We start from the raw sequence: 20,099 nt of genomic DNA, 5'->3' as shown, positions 1-20,099 counted from the left end.
TGGAAAATCCCATGGATGGAGGAGCCTGGTGGGCTGCAGTCCATGGGGTTGCTAGGAGGCAGACACGACCGAGCGACTTCACTTTCACTTTTCACTTTCATCCACTGGAGAAGGAAATGGCAACCCACTCCAGTGTTCTTGCCTGGAGAATCCCAGGGACGGGGGAGCCTGGTGGGCTGCCGTCTATGGGGTCACACAGAGTCGGACACGACTGAAGTGACTTAGCAGCAGCAGCAGGAGAAGAAGGGGTCGGGGGGCTTGGTACTGATGGATATAGGGTACAGAGTTTCTTTGGGGGTTGATGAAAATATTCTAAAATTGACTGTGGTGATGGTTATACAACTCTATAAATATACTAAAAATTATTGAATTGTACATGTTAAATGGGTGAATTATATGATATATGAATGACATCTCAGTAAGCTGCTATCAAAAAATAAAAACCCACAAAACTAATTTGTAAAATTACTGCACCTCCAATAAAAATTCTTACTTCCTGAAGTAGGCAGGTTCCCTACTTCCTGAACTTGGCAAGTTCATCAGGAACAAGAGTCAAGACAATTTTTTAAAAACGATGATGAAAGAGACCAGCCCTGAAATAATAATAAAACACCCTCTAAAGCTCAAAGATCCAAGTTGTGTGGTACATGCATAGTATGTGTGTGTGTGTGTGTGTGTGTGTATGCACGCGCGCACACACGCTCAGTCGTGTCTCTCTTTGTGACCCCATAGACTGCAGCGCATCAGCTGTCCATGGAATTTTTCAGGCAAGAATATCAGAGTGGGTTGCAATTTCCTACTCCAGGGGATCTTCCTGACTCAGGGATTGAACCTGAATCTATTCCTATCCCCTGGAGTAGGAAATTGCAACCCACTCCGATATTCTTGCCTGAAAAATTCCATGGGACAGCCCCTTGATGAAAGTGAAAGAGAGCGAAAAAGTTGGCTTAAAGCTCAACATTCAGAAAATGAAGATCATGGCATCTGGTCCCATCACTTCATAGGAAATAGATGGGGAAACAGTGGAAACAGTGTCAGACTTTATTTTGGGGGGCTCCAAAATCACTGCAGATGGTGACTGGAGCCATGAAATTAAAAGATGCTTACTCCTTGGAAGAAAATTTATGACCAACCTAGATAGCATATTCAAAAGCAGAGGCATTACTTTGCCGACTAAGGTCCGTCTAGTCAAGGCTATGGTTTTGCCTGTGGTCATGTATGGATGTGAGAGTTGGACTGTGAAGAAGGCTGAGCGCCGAAGAATCGATGCTTTTGAAGTGTGGTGTTGGAGAAGACTCTTTAGAGTCCCTTGGACTGCAAGGAGATCCAACCAGTCCATTCTGAAGGAGATCATCCCTGGGATTTCTTTGGAAGGAATGATGCTAAAGCTGAAGCTCCAGTACTTTGGCCACCTCATGCAAAGAGTTGACTTATTGGAAAAGACTCATGCTGGGAGGGATTGGGGGCAGGAGGAGAAGGGGAAAACCGAGGATGAGATGGCTGGATGGCGTCACGGACTCGATGGAAGTGAGTCTGAGTGAACTCCGGGAGATGGTGATGGACAGGGAGGCCTGGCGTGCTGCGATTCATGGGGTCGCAAAGAGTCGGACACGACTGAGCGACTGAACTGAACTGAACTGATATTATATTATGAAGAGAGATTTCACACCAGTGAAGAAAGTATGTACTATATATAAACAGTGATAAATAACCAAGTACCCAGTTGGAATACTAACTTTAAACATCAACCCCACTGTAAAAGAAAATAAACTTTACGAATAGAATTTAAAAATCTAAATGCAAAATCAGAGCCACAAGAGTACTAAAAGAAAACATGAAAGAGTATCTTTATAACATTGAGGCGGGGAAGGTAAAACTTCCTAAGCAACATACCAAATCTAGAAACCACAGAGGAGGAGGTGTTTCCTTTCTGTCATGCTTGGCAATGACTTACTCCTTTGTGAACCCCTCAACTCCCCACTAGATGGGATGCTCCACAAGGGGGCAGGGCCCACACCTGTTACCTTATTCACTCTATCCTCTGGCATAGAGTAGGAGCTCAGTAAACACCTGTTGAATGGACAGATTTGACTACATAAAAATTAGGAAAAGCTATATAAGGAGACATAATAAAAGTTGAAAAGATAAATGATGATCTGGGAGAGAAAAAATACTAGGTTGAACCATAAAGAATTTCCACGGAGTGGGTGTGTCAAAAAAGGTTGAATGCTAGCAACACATAACAGATGAAAAATGAGTATTATCAAATCCACATAAAGCTCTTAAAAAACAAGACCAACAGTACCACAGAAGGAAAAAAAAAGTGTAAATATCTGAACAAGCAGATGACAAAAGAAACAAATGCTAATACACAAAAGAAAAGATAAACCACCTCGCTGACCAGTAAGTGGCAATAAAACTGACAACAAACCGCGGTTTGTCTGCCAGACTGGTGAAACACAATTAGACTTGCTAACAAGGATGTGAAGAAAAGTGCACCTAAGCATTAGTGGCTGGAGCACAAACTGCCATAAAGCTCTCTGCAGTGTAAGTTAGTGGTGTCTATTTGGCATGCTTTTAGGACTAGCAGTTTCACTTCTATGGACGCTCTTTCAGAAAATCATGTATTTCAAGACAAAGGTATAAGAAAATATGCATAAGGATAGTCATTAAAATGTTATCTATAATGGCTAAAAATTATAGACCATTTAAATGCCCTACTATAAAAGAACTGTTCACTACATTATAGTAAAGCTAAATGAAAACAGATGGAATTGCTGAAAATGACGACGCAGACCTGTATGTCTGAACCTGGAAAGCTGGCCAGATACTTGTGAGTGAAAGCAAGAAAGATTGAGAAAAGTATGGATAGTCTGATTCTATTTTTCTGGGCAAAACAAAGAAAAATAACATACGCAGGTCTGTTCTCACACAGGAAAAGGGTTGGAAAAATACACATCAAAGGGTGTTATCTCTTGTGGTGGACAGTAGGGGTGAGGTAATAACACTTCTTTATTGTTTTGATCTTGTTTTTTAAACAAGCAAGTACTTCTACTGTAATTTTTTGCTTATTTTGTTTTTTTGTTTGAGGCAAGGAGTAACAAGAAATGTGCCACGTGCTGTGCAGCAGAGAATGGAGAAGATGCATCTAAACTGCGATACCACCAAGTCATATAAAGAACACAAGCGAAAGTGAAAGTCGCTCAGTTGTGTCTGACTTTGCAACCCCACGGACTATAGAGTCCTTGGAATTCTCCAGGCCAGAATACTAGAGTGGCTAGCCTTTCCCTTCTCCAGGGGATCTTCCCAACCTAGGGATGGAACCCACGTCTCCAGCGTTGCAGGCAGATTCTTTACCGCTGAGCCTCAAGGGAAGCCCAGAGAGCACAAGCATTCAGGTCAAAAGATGGAGGTTTGAGTTCGGGAAGCTCATTGAATCTCTGAGTCTTCGGTTTCTCACTTGTAAAATGGGTTCATATATCTACTTTAAAGAGATACTGGGGGCTACGAAAGGAAATCAGGTCAAAGTACTTGGCAAATGGTCAAGTGTTTTAAAAATTATGGTAATATTACTGGTTGGCATGGCAAAGTCCCAGTTTGAAAACTGGCAAAATAAGAAAGATGGATGGGAATTGACAGATTGAGACTTAAGAGACATATCAACAAACCAATAGAGTGTATGGACCTGATCTGAAGCTTGATTCAAACAAAATGTTAAATATATTTATGGGAATCAAGAAAATTTGAATACTGCTGTATATCAGACTATATTAAGGAACTATTATAACTTCTTAGATATAATAATTACATTATGGCTGTGAGTTTCTTTAATCATGATCTTCAAGTGACACATATGGAAATATTTATGGATGAAATTATACACTGCTAGACACTGAGATCTGCTTACTCACAAAGATGAGCGAGTGAAGAATTGACAGAGGTGTGAAGTTGGGTGGCAAGTGTATGAGGATTTATGGTATTATTTTTTTCTACTTTTACATATGTTTAGAAATGTAACATAATTAAAACTTTCATAAAACATGAATGGGCCTACCTAGGAAATGCTTTCCTAGCTCTGGGAGGAGGTACCAAAGACCCATCTGAAGGCTGCTGCAGAGGTGAGGCTGACTGCAGCCTTACTCAGAAAGGCCTCCTTGCTGAGGAGGGGCGGAGAAGCCCACACTTTGCTGTGTAAATGCTGCGGGCGAGCAACGGTCAGCAGGTGGGGCTGACAAACCAAACACCCAGATCAGAATGCAGTCCTATGGATCAGAGAAAGGCACAGCCCACGGTGGGGCTGACGGCGTTAGGGTAGTAATGGGATGGGTGCCTACAGAAGGTGGAGGAAAATCGGGGACAAAAGGCAAAGGACAGCTCACAAGATCATTCACAGCCAACTAGAACAGCAGCTGCCGAGGATTTCCTAACCTGGCACAACAACTGGCAGTGCTGCACGCCAGCATCTAGACCTCAAATGTAGATTAATGAATGGATTAACAGTATCTTCCTGGGCTCATCCTTGGGCTCCCCTGGTGGTTGAGTGGTGAAGACTCCATCCGCCAGTGCAGGAGACCTGGGTTCAATCCCTGGGTCGGGGAGATCCCCTGGAGAAGGAAATGGCAACCCACTCCAGTAGAAAATCCCATGGACAGAAGAGCCTGGTGAGCTACAATCCATGGGGTCACAAAGGAGTCCGGACACGACTTAGCAACTAAACAACAACAAGGCGCATCCTTTAATACCATTTCAGAAAAGAACTCCTGCAAGAATCAAATCCCAAAGCATCAGCTGCACTGCTCTTTATAATTAAGTTAAACACACAGAATGAAGGCACTTGCAAAAACTGGTCAATTGATAAGAGGGGAAAATAAACGTTCTCCAGCGAAAGCTTTATTTATATGCTTTTGCTTAGGGTCACTTGACAGCGCGGACAAGAGTGTGACTTTCCACCCTTACTCCCAGTTCTGGTTGCTGTCACTTAAGGGGAAGGAGGAATGATATTATTTGGTTGCCTTCCTTTTCGAGTCATTTAAAAAAAAAAAGAAAAAAAAACTGCCTCATGAAAGACCAAAACACCATCCCTTTGGTCCCACCAGAAAACCTGCAAGGGAAGGATCAAGAGAGACATCTCTCGTGCCCCCCACTCCAAGGGGCTCCACGCCAGCCCCCTTCTCATGACTGACCTACCCCCTGCGATGGCATCATCTTATTACCTACCACCCCCAGGGCCTGGAGAGAAGGGTTCTAGTCCCAGCCCTGCCACTAATGAGGCAAGAAAAGGGGCAGAGGAGACGGATAGTTCCCTAAAATCCTTTCCCACGTTCTGATTCCCACATGAACTTCTCTTTGACCGTCTAAGAGAACAAAAACATCAGGCCATATGACAGATGGGTTTTCCTGTGAATCTCAAAGCACAAGTGTTAGGGAAATTAAACAGTATTGTTTGGCTTCAGAGACAAAGCAGAGCAGGCCTCTGACCTTGCGTCTATCCTGCCTGGACACTGCCCTGACTGCTTGCTGTGAGTGCAAGCCTGGCAGCACCACAGATAAGATAGGGGCTGAATTTTGAGACTGTTGAGCCCCTGGAAGGGGCCTGGCCAACCAAGCCCCAGGCTTAATGACATCCCAAGTTTTACATGACAAAACAAACAGCATTAAAATGAAATAAGAGCTGCAATTTGCTCACAGAATGATGATGACATCAGTTTCCATCCTGGGATTACAAGCGGAACCCCGAATTGCAATTCTTGAAGTCTCACCGTGGAGGGGATACGCTGCCTGGACCTTTGCCCAACTGGGACTCCAGATGTGCTGTGACACAGGACTTCCAGGGCTGTTTGAGTTTATGGATGTTGGTCAAAACCCAATTTGATGATGTATCCTCTGCTGTTTCTATTTCTCTTTTAATGTTAGAATATTGAAAGTAAGTGACATAATTCTCTAACAAATATTCAAAGTGAAAAGCACTCAGTCGTGTCTGACTCTTTGCGACCCCATGGACTATACAGTTCATGGAATTCTCCAGGCCAGAATACTGGAGTGGGTAACCGTTCCCTTCTCCAGGGTATCTTCCCAACCCAGGGATTGAACCCAGGCCTCCCTCATTGCAGGTGGATTCTTTACCAGCTGAACCACCAGGGAAGTCCAAGAATACTTGTGTAGGTAGCCTAACCCTTCTCCAGGGGATCTTCCTGACCCAGGAATCAAACTGGGGTCTCCAGCATTGCAGGGGGATGCTTTACCAGCTGAGCTACCAGGGAAACCTAATAAATACTGATATTGTTTATTTGAATATAACACGTGGCTTCTTTTGTTAACAAATCCTTTAAACCTGAGACAAAAGTGAAAACTCTCTGCAAAACAACAAGAGATTAAGGGACCCGATAGGAGAAGCGGAGAATCCTCAATGCCTTTTGAGACTGCCTGATTCAGGCCTGGCTGGAGTAGTGTGGCTGGCACTGTAAGAAAACCTAACTGCTGGGGACTTCCTTGATGGTCCAGCAGTTAAGAATCTACCTGCCACTGCAGGGGACATACATTTGATTCCTGGTCCAGGAAGATTCCACGTGCCATGGGGCAACTCAGCCCATGTGCCACAACTACTGAGCCTGCGCTCTAGAGCCCACGAGCTGCATGCTGACGCCACAACTACCGAAGCCCCTCGTGCTCGAGAGCTCGTGCTCTACAAGCTTCTGAAATGAGAAGACTGTGCATTGCAACTGGACAGTAGCCCCCACTTGCTGCAACTAGAGAAAGCTCACAAGCAGCAATGCAGACCCAGTGCAGCCATAAATGAATGAACTTTTAAAAAGAACTATCTTCCTTAAAAAAAAAAAAAAAAGTGACAAGAACACAGTGAGGTAAGGGGCGAAGAAGGAAGTGGGAGAAACCGAGGTCCTGGAGCTCTCCTTGGCCCATTTCATCACCGCCCACATAAGCTGGAACCTGGCACCACCCTGCCTCCTCTGCAGGCCCATACCCTGCTCTAACATACGGCATGAGAAGTAAGGCATGGAGGCCTGATGTATAATCTGAAATCCCAGCATTCACAGATGCAGGCCTGTGTTACAGCCAAGTTCAAAATAATCCTAAAAGAACCTCAGATAAAGCATCAAACCATCTGTTTATGGTGGAACAGAAATATGTCAACTTGGCCATTCTTGTGGCAAAGCAGGTCTTTTAGGTGAGATCTGTGACCATCTCGGGAGATAAATTCCAGGCTGCTGTTGCTGTTAAAACAGGTTCAACTGTGTATTCTAAAGCCACTACCTCTTTTTTTAGAAAGATGTGCCCACTGGCTGCACTCTTGGGAAAAACAAACAGACCACAGATAAAAAAAGAGCAATAGCTTGTTCAACTTGGTACTCATGCTTCTTACCCACATATTCTGAGAGGAAGACGACAAAGAACGGAGTGACCAGGTCATTAATTCCCTGGACATACCCACTGGCAGGGTGTCGGATGGCCCAAATAAATAGAATTCTTTCGAAGATCTAGGAAAATGAGAAAGAAAGATGTCATGACGTTAAATCATAGGGATACTCTCCCTCCCTCCGTTTACCTCCCTCACAGTTTAACTCAGCACTGCCGCAGAATTTGTAGGAAAAATTTAAAAATTACTGTGGGACAAAGAAAGTCTGTAAATACAGAAAGTTTCTAAGATACAAATCGCTTTTAAACAAGGATTGGTAAAGAATCCAAACACCAATGCAGGAGATGCAGGTTTGATCCCTGGAGAAGGGAATGGCAACCCACTGCAGTATTCTTGCCTGGGAAATCCCATGGACAGAGGAGCCTGCGAGGCTATAGTCCATGGGGTTGCTAAAGAGTCGGACATGACTTAGCAACTAAAAAACAACACCACCACAACAACAGGTACTTCTTGCCCTTTACTTCTCTTTCTAGTATCTAGTCATCGTGATATAAACCTGGGAAACAGAAAGGACAGTGACATGGGTGGCTTAGGGAAAGGGTTGCTATGGATGTCATTAATTCAGGCCACTGTGCTCATTTATAAATGCTATTTCTCTATTTCCAGGAGCAAGATACTGGAATATCTAAGTTCTGAAACATTTTCCAAATCTCTTTTGCTCATTACAGTACCTAGAGAGGAAATCTCTTCTCTACCACCCTCTTCTGTCTCCCCGCTGAGATGGAACGAGATCTAGATCTGGATTTACTCAGCCTGACGAGGAACCAGTGACAGACAGTACATTCAGGAAGTCGTTTCACACATCAGGATGCAACTCGGACGTTTGCTGGGGATAGGAAGTCAAATGAACCAAATCCTACAGCTGGGAAAGCCTCTGGGGTTAAGTATATTAGCCACAAGAGGCCAGAGGCTTAGTCTGGAGAGAAGGAAAAGACCCTTAGGGTCCCTTTACAGAGTCCCCACCGACAGTTCCTTTCTCTGACTCTCCTCTCCACTTGCACTAGACCCTCAGGGCTTCCTGTCTCCTCTCTGCCTGCTGGTACTCGTCCTGGCTTCAGCCTGCTGACCACAGCTCCTGGGCCCAACATATCCCTCAGACTGGCTCTGACTGGACTGCTTCCTGTCTCTGGACCACACCAGAGGGATGATAGGTGACAATGACCAGGTGCAGGGGGACAGGAGATGCGGGGGCCTCCACCGCACCTGTACTCTGCGGAGCCCCATCAGTCAGCTCTACGGGCAGACTGAAGAGGCCTCCGGAGGTCAGGCGTGAGGGAGCAGAAACTTCCCACGGAGAAAAGTGAAAAAGAGATGGTTGTATGGTTTTGGAGTTGGTTAGCTAGTGTAGGAGAAACGTGGAGAATCTAGAGACACAAGAAAGGATGTTTCCCAGCCCAAATCCCGTGCTGGGTCTGCCTTCTAGCTGGCCGAGCCAGCCGACAATCACTCCCATCTTCAACACCCCTGTCCTAGCAGGCAGTGTGAGCAGCGCCCTGTCTGGGAGGAGCTGGCCCCTCTGCCTCCCCTAGAGGGCCTGCCTGCTCCCTGGGGCTGAGGGGAAGGGCGTGGCATCCTCATTTGAGTCAGGCCCAGCATTCCATGGGGCCCCTCTGACATTCTTTCCCCTGCTGCTAAACGCCCTCCTCCCTCCCTTGAAACTAGGGCTCAAGCTAGACCCACCATGTTCAGGAAGCTCTCAGGAGTTCCCTGCCCACTCTGTCTCCTCACACCTCCAGTGGCCTGTGTCTGACTGGACGCCTCCTCCAGGTCAGCCCTTCTGAAGGACTTATCAGCGCTTCTATTTCAAACTATCAGTTCCTCGTAAATACACACATCCCTGGTGAGTAAGGGCAGGGAAGCTAGCCATTCAGAAGCAGGAGACCTGCAGTAATCCCTCTCTAGTAAGGATGGGACAAGCAGACATACTCACGCCATGCAAGTGGAAATGCCAGAGATGGAAATGGGAGAGCACCACGCCTGGTGACCTGGGGAGACCACAGAATCTTCACTACAGAAAAAGGCTGGGACAGGGCTCTCTACCTCCGAGACACCTCTGCTACTAGTGTGGGTAATTCTCTCTCTTCTCAATTCTCAAGTATCTTTCAGGTTTGTAAACCAAGTCTCTCAATGTTCAGTGTTACTTAATTCTCTGCTCCCTGGTTGGCAATTTATTCTGTTTAGGATGACTCTGCTAGGTGGAAAGGTGATTCAAGGAAAACTGAGAAGATCGCAGTTTGAGTTTCTTTCTCTGTCTGCTGGTTCCACTGCCTGGAGAATCCTTTTAAATGAAGTACTTTGCCCTATCTCCAAATTTAAAGGAAGCATGCACAGGTGAAAGATCTGAACATCTTCAAGTTAAAATGAGGAATAAGTAGGGCTGAGCCAAGGGAAACTGAAAGGGAGACACAAAGATATCCTGAGTGGGTTTTTACCTTCCTTTGAGCTGATTCTTACAGGCAAAACAACGGCATGACCCTCAAAACCTTCTTTACGCTACTGGTAGGTTACGAGGGATCCCGTCATTAGACACATCTATATTTAAACAGAATTCTGAATATAATCTAAAGTCAAAAAGAAATTATTTTGAGCATTTTAAATCACATTCTTTACTATGAGGATGAGTGAAAACATAATTCAAGGAGCACTTCCACCCAGAGTCCTAGCTACTATTAAGCTGTAAAGGAAATCCCTAATCTCGAGGAGTTTACACCTCTTGCTTGATCAAAAGATAACAGTCCCTCTGAAACCTTTTATGTGTTTTGCTAACTACTAAACTGTTAGGTCTCAACGTATCACTACTAATTTGACTTCTGGGTATGTATCTGAAAAGAACTTAAAATAAGGACTCAGATACTTGCACACCCACATTCACAGCAGCACTACTCACAATACCCAAAAGGTGGAAGCAACGCAAGTTTCCGCTGACAAACAGCAGATCAACAGTGTCTTACATACATAGAATGGAATACAAGTTCGTTTTGAAAAGGAAGGAAATTCTGACAACATGAACGAACCCCGAAGGTATTACGCTAAGTGAAATAAGCCAGTCACAAAGGGACAATTACTGCATGATCCCATTTATTTGCGGTACCTAGAATAGTCAAACTCATAGACACAGGAAGTAGAATGGCAGCTGCTGGGGAATGGAAAATTATTGCATCATGGGTACATAGCTTCAGTTTAGGAAGACGAAAAAGTGTTGTAGAGATGAATGATGGTGATGACTGAACAATATGAATGTACTTAATGCCACCGAACTATACGCTTAAAAATGGTTACAACAGTAAATTTTATGTTATGTATCGTTACCCTCCCCCACCCCCCCCACACATACAAATCACTACTCCCAGCTTTATCAAGTACAGCAAACACAGGACTAGGAATTCTAGCAGCTTCCAGTCTTCATTCAGTCTCCAGGTGGACTCTGACTCTGGGCAAGTCCCTTAACCCCTAAAAGTGCTACTCAGCCCACAGGTTTGTTATGAGGACAGAATGAGAACCCACAAGAAAGTGCTCTGAAAAACCAAAGCTCCATCTGCGAACGCAAGGTACCATCATGATTAGCCATAAACCTGCCCGAGGTTGGAGATGGGGCCAAGCACTCACCCACAAGGACAGTGCTGCAGAGGTGTGTGGGGGTTAGGGGAAGGGCCGACAGCGTTAAGCACTTCTCTCACCTCCTGTACAAGTGGCTGCTGGAACAATGGAATGAGAGGATTCGTCCTTGGAATGTCAATGTGTATCTGAAAAAGAGAAGCCATTATCCAAAAACACAAATGCCAGTTTGTTCTTTTGAGAAGCCATTTTCTTAGGATATGGGAATCAAAGGGAGTAAGAATGAGAGTCAAATTTTATCTTTGGAAAGAACTTTAGAAGGCTTTAGAAACCTACCTGTCCATGTGGAATACATTCCCGTGACAGCAACAGCTAACTGAACAGTAATGAAACCTCCCCAAACAAACCACTTAACACCAAACAGCAACAGGCTTCACAACTTAGGAGAACCAGCTGCTTTCCCTGTTGCCTACCATGTGTTTTACTCTGGGCCTGTACTTAAATTTAACAGGTAGGATCAAAATGTGTACGCCTCTTTCAGATTCTTAATCCTCAACAGTCCGTAAGAACTAAAAGAGCTCGGAAAGCTCCAAAACTGTACCAGGAGAGGGAACCAGAAGGAGCTGGCGTTGAATGCCTGGCACTGAGAGTTCTGGTTTCTATTACCAAAGATGTCACGATGACTGGTTTTGGCCTTGGGATTTACCAATGTCTAATAACCCACCAGGCTTCCCTGGTGACTCAGCGGGTAAAGAACTTGCCTGCCAATGCAGGAGACACAAGTTCAATTCCTGGGTTGGGAAGATCTCCTGGAGAAGGAGATGGCAACTCACTCCAGTATCTTCGCCTGGAAAATCCCATGGACGGAGGAGCCTGTTGGGCTACAGTCCATGGGGTCGCAAAGAGTCGGGGACACGACTGAGGGACTAAACAACAGCAACAACCCTAAGGACTGTCTCAGCAGCACCTGAAGCTACTTCTGCTCTTGGGGCCTGTTGCAGACAGCTGCGCGCACCCAGTATCTTCCCCTCTGCAACCATCAGGCTCCTTTACACACCCTCCACCTTTCCACCGCGGTGTGGACCACTATGGGCGATGGCAGGGCTCTCCCGGCTAAGGCTGCTGATGGCTATCGCTCCAACAGACAGACACACAAGCCAAAGAGGCACTGCAGCTGTCAGAAGGACACACTGCTGTCACAGGCCAGAGGGGTGGGCTCACTGAGCGGACCCACTCTTCATCTTGTGTCCCACCACCCTATTCACAAGGGTCATCGGTGGACCAGCAGCGCTGGCATCGACTGGGAGCTCGCTGGAAGCCAAGGGCTCACCCCAGATCTCCTGAATAAGAATCTGCATTTTACCATAATCCCGAGTTGGAATTTTATCAAAATCCTGGGTGATTTCTATGCATATTAAAGTCCAAGAAGCACTGCTCCTGACCAGGGACCCCCCCCAAAATCTATCTATTGAAAATGTCTAGGGACTTCCGTGGCGATTTTACGGTTAAGACTCCATGCTTCCGCTGCGTGGGTTTGATCCCTGGTTGGTGGACTAAGATCTCACACGCCATGTAGCACAGTCAAAAAGAAAAGAAGGCTAAAATCAGAGCTACTGAATTAGAAAGAAAGGAGGTAGTTCTGGGAATAAATTTAATTCCTAACCACAACAGCCTGAAGACTTGGCAAACCTGTACCCCGAGAGCACTTCCAGGAGCCGCAGCTGAAGATTATGACTAGTGGGCAAAAGGGCAGCAGGTGATGACGTACCTGCCTGTAGGTATCCTGGTGATGTTCCTCATTTCGAGAGTCGTAATACTGTTCAATGAAGCCAAAGTACTCCTCCCGCTTCCGCTGCAAGGTCAGCTTCCTCCTCTCCGTGTTTGCCGGGAGATAACCCTGTAGACAGGACCGCTTGTCAGATGGGGACAGGCACTGGTTGGATGAATCCTTAACTTGTATTTTAGCCTCAACAGTGGCTTTGAAACTTTCAAAGGAAGGGAAAGAAAGCTGCCAAGAGGACAAGGGTAAATCCCTTTTTGGTTTTGGCCACCCAGGGTTTGCCCTGTCCTCATTCAATGAGACACACGTGTGGGCAGATGAAGCCCAGCCGGGTTTCTCGGGGTCATGTACTCCTGCAGCCCTGGGCGCGGATCCTGCTGGGGAGCACTGCAGAGCTCCAGGCTTGGCACAGTAGAGCAGCAAATGTAGGTCAGTGGGAGGGAACTGGACCCAAGTCAGGACTCCTGGGGCTGCGTGTGTGCAAGGCAATCCTTCCCAGGGTCACGGAGAGGTGGCCGCCTCCACGGCGCATCTTAGTGGCATGCCGTGTGAGCCTGCGCTAGTTACATAATTCTTTCCCGCAGTAATGTTGAGAATTACCAGCTTAGGAGGCTGAATGGAATCTGTGACCCAGCAGCTGCAACGTCCAGACACAGAACTTCTGGCAGCAGCCCCTCGCTCCTGGCCCCAGCTCCGGGCCACCCCTGGTCTAGATCCCACTCTCAATTCTGACATCTCTTGTTCCCCTTCCATTCTCACTGCAGCTACTTCTAATAGCATCTGGACTTCTTAGAAGGAGCAGGGGCAGTGACTCCACGGCTATGAGAGTCGGGGGTGGGGGCCGATTAGGAGCAATTGTCATCCTCTCACAGGAAGGGAAGGGACACGTCCACAGAGCGAGCAAGCGCCTGGCGGGCCGAAGTTGTGCTGGGCCCACCTCTATGCATCCTTACAGCACCTGGCATCGTGCCCGGTAAACAGCTTGCCCTCAATAAATCCTTATGAATGAATGGATTTTACAGGCTCAGGAGATCAAAGTGTTCCTACCACAGCGGCTGGCACAGGGCTCTGTGACTTAGTGAGCGTGGGACGAGAGCAGGCTTCTGAGGGAGGCCCGTTTATCAACTCTTCACAGTTGGGAAGTGGGTTTCAACCCCCTTAGTCATTCCTACTGAGAAAGGAGGGAAGCACAAGGAAAGTGGGACCTGCCCACAGGAGAGCTGGCTCACCCAGCCTCACTGTACTCCTCCTTGGTGCTCAGAAGGCAAGATCGGGACTATCCACACAAACCTACGCTCTTCTACAAGAGTGGGAACAAACTCTCGAGGATGTGATTCTTTATGCAGAGACAGGACTTCAGTCCCATATCGGGTCTGACCAGAGAAGTCTACAGGGCAAGACTGATGTCCCCAGACCACCCACCGCAGGCAGGCGGGGCCGTGTGAGGCTTGCACTTCTCTACCCAGGGGGCAGAACTCACCGACAGGAGTCTCCAGGTTACAGGCCGAACCTCCCTGGGAACCCCCGGCCAGCTACACTTCCTCAGTTCATCTGCAAAAAGATGAAGGTGTGGTTGGACTTAGTCCTTCCCGTGGGTGCCCTGAAACGAGCCTCAGCCAGTGCTGCCTGGTGCCCCCCAGCGTTTCAGGAGGATGACCGCCATCGCCACTGCCGCCACCACCGCCAGCTACCGACAAGCGTGGGTGAAAAGCCCAAAACAACAGCCCTGAGCAGCCAAGGTCATAGCTCTGCAGCAGTGATCCAGTCAGCTCAGAGGTTAGAGTTAGAGGGAGGAGGAAGACCAGGAGGTGTGGATTTCAGGAGGAATCGCATGGAGGTAGAGGAGACCAAAGCCACTGGTGCACTAGGCTCTACAGGCCACGGAGTCCAGTCCCGCCTAAGTTGGCCCCTGATTTCTAGTTAACATGTTTCTAACTGTGATACCTGCGTGTCACTTCAGTGGGCACCAGATCAGGAGATGCTGGAAAAGTAAAAGAAGGAAGAATAAAGAGCAGTAGCTTCCGGGTCTCTGAGAATTCCAGTCACCGAGAGGTCCGGGCTTGCCCAGGGCTCACGGGGGCGGGGCGGCTCAGGGGGGCGGGGCGGGGGGGTTGCGGTACTCACCCAGGTCAGTGTTGTGGCTGGAGAGAAGCTGACGGAACTTTTCCAGGCGGGTTTTCTCCCGGACGGTCATCGGGGGAGCCCCAGAAGCGTTCTGGTCTGAGATGCGGGCAACAAGCGGGATGACGGGTCGGAGAGGGAGTGACTGCTGTTTGTGGAGCGGGTTCCTCAAGCATGAGTCACCTGAGGGGTCGTTTGAAAGAGAAAGAGGACAGGCTGTGTGATGAGCACAGATCCAGAGACACCTTAGACCTGACTGCTGGGCATGGGGCTCCTCCACAGCCGCGGCTGCCAGGTTGCCCAGGGCGAGGCCGCCAGCCAGTGGGTGGAAACCCAGCCGCCCTCTGTTCGCTCAGGGGAAGGGCTGCGTGTTTATCATACATACCAAGGCACCTTCTGCGCAGAGACTACAGCTACTGCAGCAAATCTGACAAATTTTGTGTGACTTCAGAGGGAAAATCTATTGCTTTCTTTTTATCCCAACCTGGAACTTTTCTTGGGTGTCTAATAGCGAGTTTGGGGGTGGGGGCAATGTAGTCAAAGGCAGTATTTGCCTTTCCTTTCCTCCTCTCAGAGCATATAGAAAATGACTGCAAAGGCACATTGCGAAAAGAAAGGTGATGGCTGCTCTCCCGAAGACCAAGGCCCCAGCTGGCTGCCCCGAGGGCTAAGAGGGCCAGTATTCCTCGCACAGCTCTCACCTGTTTTCGGCTCACACGTGAGAGGCTCTGACCTAAGGTGGGTCCTCTGTGCTTTGACATTTCTCACCAAAATGAACCGGCTTTTAGTTCTGCTGGGATATGACTGAAATAACAGGCATACCAAGCTGAACTCTCTATCTGGTTCTAGACACTTCTGAACAAGATGGTAGCTAGCAGAAATGAGCAGGAGAGCGCTAACATTTACTGACTGCTTACTAAGGCACTGAGCTGGTCACAGTTACCTATGTCCTCTCACTTGACCCTTACAACATGCTACAGCAGGAATTTATCCCGATTTTGAGGGAACTACAGCTCAGAGAGGTTAAGAAATTTGCAAGGGAGAGCTGAGTTATCTTGGGTCTGTCTGACGCCAAAACCCTTATTTATTTTACTCCCCCACACAAAACTCAGTTTTAAATTCTGACCATCCTTTCATGACTGTTTCACATTCTTTACATATTTGGGCCTTAACAAGTAAGTAGTCAGCACAAGAACTAAACAGGGAATCCTTATCAACCAGCACTAGGAGGTTTACAGACTTTCACAGGGTACTTGGTCTGGATGCCTAGTGCGACATGGGGCTGAGAAAATGCAGACCACACGCTACAGAGCTGAGACTGAAGGCCGCTTCCAGTTATCAGTGACTGGCTGACCGACGCTCACAGGAGGGAACCCTGTAACGGGAGTGCTCTGGGTGGTCCTGGCTGCACAAGGGCAGCTCGTCAGGGATCATGGTGGGGCCTTCCCTCACAGTGGGACCCTCTGAAGACCCTCGGTCTCATGTGAAGATACTTTCCACAGCCAGGAGCTGTGGTCACCTGGCCAGTGGGCACTGAATGCCTGTCTGGGCATGTCACTGGGGCCCAAATCAGAGATGTGAAGTGACTGTGGAATGATTTTCCAGGCTTTACAGCCTCATTTCCGGAGCACATCCTTGTCTGAAACCGTAAAAGAAGTTCTCCGAGAACGGGAGCCAGGACACGCGCCACGCTCCGACATCCCACTTCCTTTTCACCCTCTACCACAGTCAGCTGTTTCAACTCTCACTAGCATGAGGGCACTTCCCCCTCCAGCTCAGAACGACTGACTCCCATAAAACGCTTTAGGGCAACATCAGACATAGCAATGAGAAGGCAGTGGGAGCCCACTCCAGTGCTCTTGCCTGGAAAATCCCATGGACGGAGGAGCCTGGTGGGCCACAGTCCATGGGGTCGCTAAGAGTCAGACACGACTGGGCGACTTCACTTTCACTTTTCACTTTCATGCATTGAAGAAGGACATGGCAACCCACTCCTGTGTTCTTGCCTGGAGAATCCCAGGGACGGGGGAGCCTGGTGGGCTGCCGTCTATGGGGTGGCACAGAGTCGGACACAACTGTAGTGACTTAGCAGCAGCAGCAGACATAGCAATGGAACTGAGTGTCTCCAAGCATCTCATAAAACCACCATCATCTCAACCGGTTAGTGGGGCCAGTTTCCTGAAGAGAAGGTGGGCTCTCCTCCCGCCCCACCCAGACCTGGCAGGCAGGGAGCTGTGACAGGGACCCCGGTCCTGAGGAAGAGCAGAGAAACGACTTGCTGCTAGGGGCTCTTCCCCAGAACAGAGGAACGGTACCAGACATGTTTGAAATTCAGCCACTAACAACTTCAACTACATTTTGTCAACACACTTCAACCTGACCAGGCCCAAAGAAATGTGAAGCAGCCACGCCATAAGCATTCTGGACCCCAGCACAGGGAAAGGAAGGAGAGAAGGGCAGGCAACACAGGGGTGTCCGAAGTGAAGCCCAGGATGCCAGGGCCAGGCAGCCATCCAGGCAGGAGGAGCAAGCACAGCTCCTGACCAGTGAGGCCCCCTGAGGGCCCTCAGGCTCCAGCTCACTTATTTATCATCCAGTGGACAATCTAAGGGATGCCCCCACCAGAACCGATTTTTATTTAAAGTGCGTTCTGCTGAAAAGGCTGAGCCTATGGCGGGGAACTGGACGGACTTACTGGAATTTCTGGACAGCTGGGCGTCACTGCTGGACTTTATGACCTTGTAGCTGGCAGGTACATCGGATGTTGCTGACTGGGACCGTTCTGGTTTCACCCTCAGCTTGCTGTGGTTTTCCAGCACTTGGGCAGCAGTCGCCAAGGCAACTTTTGAGTTCAGAGTTTGGAAAGCAGGGGACGAAAAGTCCTCTTCCTCATCATCACCAATGTCCCAAGCATCACTGGTGTTCCGGGCAAACTCGTGAAAACTGGAGGCCTTCTTATTTTTCAGAGGAACTGTGCTGACTTTTGACCGTTCTTTAATGAAGCTTTAAGAAAGGAGACGCTGTTACCAAGGAACAGTCTGACATATCCAGCCACTTTCTCTTAACAGATTATCAATAGTATTACAAATTATCTCATACACAATCATTACCCTCTTCAAATAGAAAATATCCACATCCACTCCTTATCTAGAAGCGTCTAGAGCAGCACTATGCTGCAGAACCAGATGAAACAAAGAGAGCATCACTCTCCAAATATTCCACGTGCTCCTCTGTACGTCCCAGCCCCCGCACTTAGGTGAGGCTACTGGTTCTGGCCAACGGGCTGAGGAGAGAAGTGAGGCCGTCCCTTCTGAGCCAAAGTGTAAAGAACAGAGGTGCGTTCTCCCTTTTTTTTTTTTTTTTTTTTTGGCCAAACGATGTGGCATGCAGAACTCCCCCGCCAAGGATCGAACCTGAGCCTCCTGCAATGGAAGTGCAGTGGGCCATCAGGGAAGTCCTATGGGTGAGTTCTCCGCAAGCCTTGTTCTGCCATGATAACTGGCGAGGCTCCAGGTGGTGGCACCCCCTTCAGTCTGGATGACAGGGTGACTATGTGGAGCAGAGCCCGCCTTCCACACCCACTTTTACCCTCCCTTGGTCTGGAAGCATGAGTGAGAAATAAGCATCTGTTGTGTCAATCCACTGAGATTTCAGAGTTAATCTGTTACGGCAACATACCCTAAAATCTTTTCTAGTGCAGGACATCGACTACTGGTAGAACAGGAGATAATTTTAGGTAGCCCACGTGTATTATTATTATTAAACGTTGAGTTTCAAAATGCACAAGTTTTGTTCTCTTTTTGTTTTGTTGAAGTCCTGCGGCCCTTGAGGAGGGATCTGAGTTTGACCCCACTCTATCTTTAGGATTATTTTTTAACAAAGTGAGGGCAGCCTCAGGTTCAACATTTTGTAAGCAACACAATCTGGCTTAGAATTTAATTAATAAGACTGTTTTATGTTTCACTGTATTTCTAAGGTTATTTCCTATTTGGGGCAAATGATACTGGTTTTCCACTTACAGAACTAGTAAGATTTATTTTAAAAGTAAATCTAATTGAGTACATAAGTTTATTTTTTTAAGAGCATTTAATAAATAATAGTATAAAGTATTGAAAAAAAGTCATGAAGACGGTACATGACTTGAGTTTGGGAAATACTCAATTAACTTGTTGAGGAAAGACAGCCTAGTCCCAAGAGTCAGGTAGCCGAGTCCAATTTTCCTAAACGTTTCCTCTTTTTTTTTTGGCTGTGCCATGCGGCATGCAGGATCTTAGTTTCCCAACCAGGGACTGAACCCACACCCCCTGCAGTGGAAGCATGGAGTCAACCACTGAACTGCCAGGGAAGTCCCCCTGAAGTTATCCTCTTTCTGTGAATCCCTTAAGGTCTGGTGGCCCTTATCTGGTTCCAGGGGACTATATGGTTGGGATGTTTCTATAACTGAGTCTTATCTAACATCCTTCATACCCCAAGTAGGGAATCAAAGAATACAGCCTCATGTAAATTTACACCTGAGGACTGGAATGCAACATCATTAAAATGCCTCACCATTTCCCTCGGCAAGGCAGGGAAACTCTAGTTTAAAAACCAGGCTCCGCCAGAAGAGCTGAAGTCCCCCATTTCCAAGAGATATTCTTCCCTTTAGGTAGAGGAGGCTGGTCTAATACCTATGACACCTCCCAAGATATGTCCAACAGTCATTCTGAAAGATAACTGTTGTTAGCATTGATAAAGACAGATTGCTAACTCACACAGCTCATCGGAATGACCCTATTACTAACACCAAAAAAGGAGTAAGATATGACAGGCATATTTTCAAACACTGGCCTCACACAGAGTAAAGGAAAACGTATTACACGAGATGCAAGAGATAACATGAGATTACACGATGTAACAGTTCAAACATGACGGAAACGAGAAACTATTTTCCACCCACTAAATTAGCAAAGATTCAAAGACGTATCCTCTCGGTGCTGACCCAGATGTAGTGAGACCAGCTCTCTAATAGCACAGGTTGGGTGTATGTCGTACCACCTTTAGGAAAACAAATCTAGCAAAACACATACCATGAGCCTTAAAATGACTTATAATCTCTGACCATAAGAAAATAATCAGACAAGGACCTATTGTGTAGCACATGGAACCCTGCTCAGTGTTATGTGTCAGCCTGGATGGGAGGGGGGTTTGCAGGAGAATGGATAGGTGTGTAAG

General features: G+C 47.3%; 1 protein-coding gene across 1 annotated transcript in view; it reads right to left on the bottom strand.

Annotated features, from left to right (window-relative positions):
- The window catches only part of TBC1D22B (TBC1 domain family member 22B), a 66,580-nt gene that overhangs the window by 27,216 nt on the left and 19,265 nt on the right, over nucleotides 1-20,099 (bottom strand). Inside the window, exons 3-8 of the mRNA XM_068960494.1 lie at nucleotides 17,584-17,891; nucleotides 14,892-15,071; nucleotides 14,248-14,318; nucleotides 12,756-12,884; nucleotides 11,110-11,175; nucleotides 7,379-7,493 (exon numbers count right to left, since the gene is read on the bottom strand). Coding sequence (XP_068816595.1) covers nucleotides 7,379-7,493; nucleotides 11,110-11,175; nucleotides 12,756-12,884; nucleotides 14,248-14,318; nucleotides 14,892-15,071; nucleotides 17,584-17,891 — 869 coding nt within the window. The remainder of the gene's footprint in view (nucleotides 1-7,378; nucleotides 7,494-11,109; nucleotides 11,176-12,755; nucleotides 12,885-14,247; nucleotides 14,319-14,891; nucleotides 15,072-17,583; nucleotides 17,892-20,099) is intronic.

This window comes from Capricornis sumatraensis, chromosome 22 (genome assembly GCF_032405125.1).
Source record: "Capricornis sumatraensis isolate serow.1 chromosome 22, serow.2, whole genome shotgun sequence".
NCBI lineage: Eukaryota > Metazoa > Chordata > Mammalia > Artiodactyla > Bovidae > Capricornis > Capricornis sumatraensis.
The sequence above is the reverse complement of the archived record's forward strand: the minus strand, read 5'-3'. Positions and strand labels throughout refer to the sequence as shown.